Source organism: Protopterus annectens, chromosome 1.part2, assembly GCF_019279795.1.
Source record: "Protopterus annectens isolate FY-2018-M chromosome 1.part2, PAN1.0, whole genome shotgun sequence".
NCBI classification, from domain to species: domain Eukaryota; kingdom Metazoa; phylum Chordata; order Ceratodontiformes; family Protopteridae; genus Protopterus; species Protopterus annectens.
In genome coordinates this window covers 717,339,982-717,348,639 of record NC_056727.1, presented here as the reverse complement: position 1 = coordinate 717,348,639, position 8,658 = coordinate 717,339,982, and the positions used below count along the sequence as shown (strand labels likewise).

General features: G+C 42.5%; 1 protein-coding gene across 2 annotated transcripts in view; it reads right to left on the bottom strand.

Moving 5' to 3' along the window:
• Positions 1–7,451: 7,451 nt before the first annotated feature.
• SRD5A2 (steroid 5 alpha-reductase 2) overlaps positions 7,452–8,658 on the bottom strand; it is a 1,391,828-nt gene continuing 1,390,621 nt past the window's right edge. For both annotated transcript variants that reach the window (XM_044058681.1, XM_044058673.1), the window contains exon 5: positions 7,452–8,154. In XM_044058681.1, coding sequence (XP_043914616.1) covers positions 8,088–8,154 — 67 coding nt within the window. In that variant the 3' untranslated portion in view covers positions 7,452–8,087. The remainder of the gene's footprint in view (positions 8,155–8,658) is intronic.

Sequence of the window (8,658 nt, the reverse complement as noted above, 5' to 3'; positions counted from 1 at the left end):
TTTCCAAGATAAAAATTTTAGTGCACAAGAGGATGCTGGCTCGAAGAGAGGGAGGATCACAGATGACAATACTAAATTTAGATCCCATGGGGAGGAGGTTCTCTTAAGGGTGGTCTTAACAAAAAGGTACCCCAGAGGAAAGCTTTGCATAATCTATGGGACATTACATTGGCTCCGAGGTCTCCCACATGATAATTTGATATAGCGGCCAATTGTACTTGAATAGTGTCCACCGCTACTCCTTGATTAAAGACTTCTGTTAGAAATTCCAAAATTGAGGGTATAGGGGCTGTAAAGGGATCTATATGTTTTACGTCCGCCCAACAAGATAACCTCTTCCATACTTTAGGGGATAATTCTGGAAGCCTGGCTAAGATTTGAAGTGGAGTAACCAAGCTCTGAAGAGCAGGGTGGAGCATTCCTGACTGATGCGTCAGAAGATCCTGCACTGGGTCCAGATCCACAGGTCCTCCTGAAGGTGGGGCCAAAGGAAGGGGAACCAAATCTGACGAGGCCATTAAAAAGTAATGAGAATTAAACTGCGACTCAGTGACTTGGCTTTCTGAATAACGTTTGGAATCAATGGAAACGGGGGAAAAGAGTGGATGAGTGCATCCCGTGGTGACTCTCCCAGAGGGGAAATGATGGCAAAATAGTTGCTGCATTTGGCATTGAATGGAGTGGCAAAAAGGTTGCAGCAAGGCTGGCCCTATTTGCGAAAAATTTGATTCTCAACTTCCTGACTTAGGGACCACTCGTGAGGCATGAGAATTGCTCTGCTTAGCCTGTATGCTATTACGATGGATTTCCCTGGGATGTACGGTGCCATCAGAAAGTGCTGAGAAGAAACTGCCCATTGTCAAACTCTCTGGGCCTCTCAACATAGGGGATAGGATCTGGTTCCCACCTATTTGTTGATGTACCATACCACCGACATATCATCTGTCTGAATTGCAATAGTCCCCATGGGAAGAGAGTTCTGAAATGCTTGCAATGCCAGAAACACTGCTCTCATTTCTAGGATACTGATGTGCAAAGGGTAATCATGATCTTTCCAAACTCCTTGGACAGTCTGTCCCAGATAATGCCCACCCCCCATCTGGGATGCGTCCCTGGTTACTACAGTGACAGGTCGGGGAAGTATGAACGGTCTGCCCATTGTTACTTGAGTGGACTGAAGCCACCAAAGTAGGTCTCTCTTGCAGGCATCCATAATGAGAATCTTGTGAGACATGGGTAACTCCTGTAGAGACCATTGAGTGAAGAATAGCCAGTGTAATATCCACATGTGTGGTTGTGCCAGTGGGACTAGTGTTATCCATGCTGCCATTGAGCCTAGTACCTTGAGGACACATTTTGCTTGTGCCTTTTTATTTTTGATTAGGGTGGATACTTGACTGCTTAGCATTTGTATTCTCTCGAGGCAATTTTGCTACCATATCATTTGTGTTTAGATCTGCACCTATAAAGGTAATACACTGTGATGACAACAAGGCAGACTTTTCTGGATTTATAGTAATGCCTACATCTGAGCAGAGATGGATGGTGGAGTCCCTGGCTCTGATTAGTAGGTGCTTGGTGGTGGCAGTCAGGAGCCAGTCATCTAAATATGGAAACACCTGGAATCCTTGACATCTCAGATAAACCATGACTACGGCCATGCATTTGGTAAACACTCTGGGGGCTGTAGTGAGATCAAAGGGCAGAGCTCTGAACTGGTAATAACTGGCTCCCAGCTGGAAGCGTAGAAATCTTATGAAGTAGCTGTCCATCTTTATGTGGTAGTACACATCCTGAAGATCTAAAAAGCAAATCCAATGGTCTTGTCCCAGAAGAGGGAGTATAGACTGCAGTGTTACCATCCAGAACTTTGCCTTCCTTACCGACTTGTTTAGTCTGCTGAGATCCAATACTGGTCTCCAGTCCCCTGTCTTTTTTGGAACTAAAAAGAACCTTGAGTAAATTCCAGATCCAATCTGGTCTGCGGGGACTTCTTGGATGACTCTTTTTTTCTAGCAACCTTTGAATTTCTAGGGTTGCTTGATCCCTTTGACCAGGTGGAATGCCTGGGATGGACTTTTACGGATGATGCAGGCACTGGACAGGAATGTTGTATCCCCTGGATATAAAGGACTGTACCCATTTGTCTTGAGTCAATTTCAGCCAGGCTGCTGGGTACAGAGATATTCTTCCCCTGAGTGCCTCCAGAGGTGGACAGTTGGGCCTCCTTTCAGGAGTTCTGGAAGGGCCGACTGGAGAATGTATCTTTGTTGCCCTAGTTCTGCGGACTCCCCTGCTGCATGGACAGCATCTTCCATTATTATTCCCCCCTCTGCCCCTGGGGGAAGGATCACCATGAGCATCCGTCAAGGCTCCTTTGGACTTCTGGAACCACATTTTTCCACTCTTTTGACCTTTAGGATAAGGTCTGGTAGGAGCAGAAAAATGCACTCCAATTGCAGGTAGAGTCTGCCATCTTGCTGGCTCCTGGTGAGAGGCTCTTTTACTTTCAGCCTGAACAAGGACGAGCCATCAAATGGGGAGGGAAGATCAGAAGGGCTCAGCAAAGGCACATCCAGGAATGTCTCCTATGAGCTATTCCTGTGCCTGCTGCCCTGCTTGCTCCATTGGCTGCATAGGAAATTAGGTGCATGGATGAGTTTGTAATAGAAGTTAAGTTCGCAAGCTGGGAATTTATCTTATCCAATAAACCCTGGGCTGTAGCACCTTGTAGGGTATCTTCCAGTTCTTTCAGGAGATCCCTCTGGAGTCGGGTAAAATGTGATAAGTAATTCAGTGACCATAAGGTAAAGGCCGCTGAGGAGAATATACGCTTCCTGTATCTCTCGATCATAACAGACTCCTTATTCTGCGGATGGACAGATGCAGAAGTTTTATCTAACTCCTTCTTTGTGGCCGCTGCCACCACCATCACATCTACTGGAACCCCCTTTGATAAATATTGTCAATCCTCTGGGGCCATAATGAATTTATTTGGCCTCCTCGGAACAGGGTCCACTGACTTGGGAGAGTCCCACACCTTCCAACTCACAACACCCAGCAGCGGGTCAAAGGGTGGAGAAACCCAAGAGGTGGAGGGGCAAGAGTCAAATGCCTCCAGGTATACAAACTCATCCTCAGAAGTGGAGAGGGATTTCCAGCCACCCCTCTGCTTAAGGATCTCAAGGATGTCTGAAAAAGAGACATCCTCAGAGGGCAACTGTGGGGACCCTTCTGAATCCTCTAAGTCGGTGACAGACTCAGGGGAGTCTATGTGCTTCCTCTTATACTGTTTCTTCCGAGGGACCTCCTTGGGGGGATGTTCTGTGGAGGTATTGGAAGAGAAGGTTCCACCCATTGGGGTTTCCTGGAGGACTGACTCTCTACTCTGGGGCTGATGGAGGGATGGTGAAGCAGAAGATGCCAACCCGTTTGGGGGAACAGTGGCTGGAGCCAAAGGTGGAGCAGACTCAGTGGAGAGTACAGTCTGCATAACCTCGAAGGCACTGCGGTGAGTACCTCTCAACCTCTTAAAGTAAGAAATCTGGACAAAGCCATGAAAAAAGTGGTACAAATAGGGACAATTTTTAAATATTGCTCTTACAAACTTAGAAAGTTGATAGAATAAGTGGTTTTGCATTAGCATGAATTTTCTGAAGGGTATGAAGTCTAAAACTCAGATGAATGTCATTATTTTCTAACTTTAATCTTTAATGATTTGCCACTAATTTGCCAGAAAGCCACAACTTTATGAAAAATGAACCAAAAATATAAGGCAAAAATCTGGACATTCTGTGAAAATCTGTACAGTTGAGAGGTACTCCTGGGCCAAGAGAAACTCCAGTCACGAAGGACTGGGAAATCTCCCAGGTGCTGAGGAGGGTGGCTCCGAGGCTAATGTGGGAGACAAACTCACCTGAGCCGAAGCAGCAAGTGGGAGAGTCGACTCTGACCCGGGTCCGATTTGACCCCCCCGAGCCAATGTCGACTCCCAGATCCCTCGATGGAAGTCAGCATCAACGAGATCGGAGCAGACGTCGGAGCTGAGATATCATGAGTGATTACTGGCTCTGGCAGATCCAGCACAATGACTTCCTGACACTCTGGCTCCAAACTCGGTCAAATCGGAGGAGGAATAGATGGTATCTGAGATACAGTGGTTAGCTCCACGATCTGATGGGCTGGGCTTGAAAGAATTTCTGCTAGGGCTCGCGTCCGCAGCAACCTCTTCACCTCCCACTCCACATCATCATCCAATAACCTGGAGGAATGGGTTGATGACCTGTGGCTACCTGCTACAGACTGTAATAGAGGAAATTGAAGCACTGAGTGTATTGGCTCCAATGACGGGTGACCAGCTCTGCAAAGGTTCCGAAGACTCAGATGGAACCGAGGGAGGACCAGATTTATTGCAACCAAGAACGTTCGGATCCGAAGTTACTGTCTCTTTTTGACTGGTTGACGGCTCAAACACTGGAGGAGACGTTTTTGTCTTATCCGATTTGGAGACCTGATTACCATCTTCAAAAGGGCCTTTCAACAAACCCCTCAAAATGAGTTTGTTTTTCCTCTCCTGTAAAACCCTTGCACTAAAGCCATGACAAATCAAGCAAGAGTACTGAAGATGGACTGCTCCTAGACAATACACACAACTTGTGTGTCCGCTTTAGAGACATTTTCTGGGTGCATGAATCACATTTTTTAAAACCAGATTGTCTCGGTTCCTTAACAGGTTCTTTAGATATCTTTTAAGCCAAAAACAACAACAACAACAATAATACTAGCTAACAATAACTATAGTAGAAAAAAGGCAAGTAGATAGAGAGATTTTTTTTTAGGAAAGGGATGGGAGGAGGATAAGTCTCTAAGTTAAACGACAGTCTCCTCTAACCCAGGGAGACACCTCTAACTTAAACGGTGACTCCTTAATAAAAAGGGAAAGAAACACTGAAGGAAGAAAGGGGCTAAATAGAAAGAATCTTCTAATTTAAATGGACTCTTTAAGGGGAATAGGAGAAAATGTAAGGGCTGTACAAAACCAATGAACACTCCAAAGTCCAAGCCTCAATTCCACTTTAAATATAAAGTCCAACTCGGTGAAGGTACAAGAATACAACTTTATTTTAAGCCGTTAAGACCATACACTTTTCGTCGGCTCACAGTCCGACTTCTTCAGAAAGAAAAAACAAGCAAACTGTGCAGCCTCCCCTTCATCAAGACATTTAAACAATTCATTAATTACAAATAACAAGTCACATGATTAAACCTCCTCTGAGTTAAGAAATGGATAATGGAGTAAAGAAAAGGTACCTTTTACATTTCAAAGTCTGACTATAACTTATACTATGGATGCTAGAGCCATTTCCACAACAGTTATGAAGAATTGGCCTTTGATTTTGCAAGATGAGTCCATATGCAAGGTGTTTGTGGACCCCCCCCCCCAGGGTAGTTTATAGGAGAGGCTTGAATATAAAAGATATACTGGAAAGAAAACCTAAGTTTCCCAGTAATAGATCAGGCATGTATAAATGTTCCATGTGCCGATATTGTGGATATATAAAAACAGGGTCAAGGTTCTTAATTAATGAGGTAGTCTTCCACTTGGTAGGTAGATTTAACTGTAACAGTACACAGATAGTATACCTAGCCCAGTGTGTCTGCTGCCCTGCCTTCTATGTGGGCAAGACAGACAGAAGACTACAAGACTGTATATATGAACATCTGTATGCCATCAGGAAAGACAAAATGAAGAATGCTTTAGCTAAACATACCATGAAAAATCTGGGCCACAGTTTTACATTCAGTGTTACAGACCAGGTCAGTTCTAACCCAAGGGGAGGCCATACACCCTTGTATTTAGAAAGCAGGGAACTGTGGTGGCAACTAAAGTTGGATGCATGTCATGCTCCTGGCCTAAATGGTTCTTTGAATTTGGCTTGCTTATTGAAGTTAAAGAGGCTCAAGAGGTGACCAGTTGCAATATCACTTCATACTTGAGGGGTTTTTACATGTTTTACACATTTTTTGTCATTGAAAGCTAGTTTTTAAACTCTCTTTATATTATGAGTATCATTTAAGCCTTCCTATCTGTTTATGCCACCTCAGTCAATGTTTTTCTTCAGTAGTAGTATTCAGGTCCTCAATACACACTTTACATATAAGGTCTGACCACACGCTTTGGTGTGTCCCAGGACTCAGTGAGGGGAACCTACGGAATTGGTCAGCTTTGTTCCAGCATTCCCATACAGTACTTATTTCTAATATCCAGTTATACCAGCCCTCCAGTATAATACTTTTGAGGCTAGTATTAATTTGTCTCAATTCTAAACTTGTTAGATTAATATTGTATTTGCTACCATCTATGGTTTTGAACAGACATCTACCGTATTAGTACCGAATAGTAGGGGGGCCAGTAGGTACTGGCTATATGTATAGAACAGAGCTGATAGCTTGGTCTATCTCCTGTCGGACTATGCCATTGGAGACGGTATTACATCTAGTGTCATCCAAGTAGCATGGTGACAGGGGAGAGGGTCAGAGAGCATTAGTCATCTAGAAGTGGGTCCAACATTATGGAACAGGGTGGTGGTTAGAAGAGATCAACGATACCACTGAGTTGGTAATTCACATCTGTCTTAGGGTAGTAGTATTAAGACAGGTTACAAATGTGTCCTGAGAATCATTCTCACTTATTGTAGATTTGGGACATTGTTGTCATAGAATTTACTTGTAACATGTTTCAACGGAGAGTGTGTATTCGCTACACCGTTGTGTTGGTAACTTGTACCTGCCATAGAGCAGTAGCTTCAAGTTAGAACATACATACGTTCGGCGAAATATTATCACTTTTCACAGATTAGGGATATTGTTGTTATGTATCTTCGCTGTATAACTTTTTAAAGGAGAGTGAGTTTTTGCCTTTTGGTGTGAGGCTATTAGGTTCCGTGGGCCATGTTAACAATTGGTAGTGTGGTTTTTCTCCACAGTTTTTTTCAGTTTCCCCACTTGGTAGTGGGTGTTTTTATGGTTGTCAGAATTCAATTTTACTTATTTCCATAGGTTACCTAGATTTTACAAGTGTGTATGTATATATTGTTTCTCGGTAACTTGTTTTGCATGTGAGATGGTTTTAAATTCAGGTACTGTATTATTATTCCATAAGCATTCAGTCATTTATTGTATTCCTAGCACTTTTCCAGTGCTGGGGCTTTAACTCAGAGGAGGTTTAATCATGTGACTTGTTATTTTTAATTAGTGAATTGTTTAAATGTCTTGATGAAGGGGAGGCACTGTTTGCTTGTTTGTTCTTTCTGAAGAAGTCGGACTGTGAGCCGACGAAAAGCGTATGGTTTTAACGGCTTAAAATAAATGTGTATTCTTGTATCTTCACTGAGTTGGACTTTATATTTAAAGTGGAATTGAGGCTTGGACTTTGGAGTGTTCGTTGGTTTTGTACAGCGTTTTCTAGTTTTGTTTAGAAAATGTAAGAGACCAAGGAGAACAACTGAAGACACACCCAAGTAACAACAACACACACACACACACACACACACACACACACACACACACACACACACACACACACACACACACACGAGCACTCTATTTGGATTGGGAAGGTATAATAGAGTCTAATATGAAGATTTTTAGAAAAAATATAGCAAAAGGTATATAATAAAATAAATTACTAGCCGGAGCCAGCGAAGACAATCCCGATGCTTCAAGCAGCAAACAAGATCTGGGGAACAGCCGCTAAGCATGGGACAGGTTGTACCCTCGAGCTTTGGTATGCGGATGAGTCGGAGCTGAGGTTCGGCTCCAAATCCAACCAGCAATAATGAAGGTGAGATAGGACAACATAACATCAAAAGGGAAAAAAAATCATGTTAATTAGCATTTCACATATATGATACACTTTTCTGAATACCCCTCAGTGCTTAATCTTGTTGCAGTTGCAGCTCAGTTTGTTAGCTATTTAGAATACTTTCTCAGAAGGTATCACAGACAAAAGTACATTTAAATATTGTAAGTAAAAAAAACATTTGGCACAGTTGCCATGCAGCTCATTAAAATACATTCCAATGTCTCTAAAAGATAAATGGAATGACAGCTTTTCTTGACTTTGGGTAATCTTCAAACTTCTTAACGTAGTATCTGAGAAAAAAAAAACAGAAAAATAACATTCAGTATTTTCTTGTGCTAAGCATTATCTTATGTATTTTACAAACCCTTATCTACAAGTAGTTACACCATTTTTTGCAGTTCGTTTGTTATAAATACACTTCTGTCAAATGTCCAGAATTTCAGAAAAGGGACAGATTTTTGCCTCGTACTCTAACTCATAAAACTTTTGCAGGACTGAAGTCACTAAATAATGACAGACATTTGAGTTTCAGACTTCACTCCCCATGATAAAATACATGCAAAAGCAAAACTTATTACTCCATCAACTTTCAATTTATAAAAGCAATTTCGGAAATCTGCCCATGATTTTGGGTCTTTGTCCCATCATTATTTTTGGCTTTGTCCAGAATTCTTGTGCTAACAGACTGACAGGTATGCATATAAATGCAAATAGCTAATTATATATAGAAGGCAGACTAATGAAATTAGTCAATGACAGAGACTTTTTGTTTCACAAACAGATGTTGATTACCG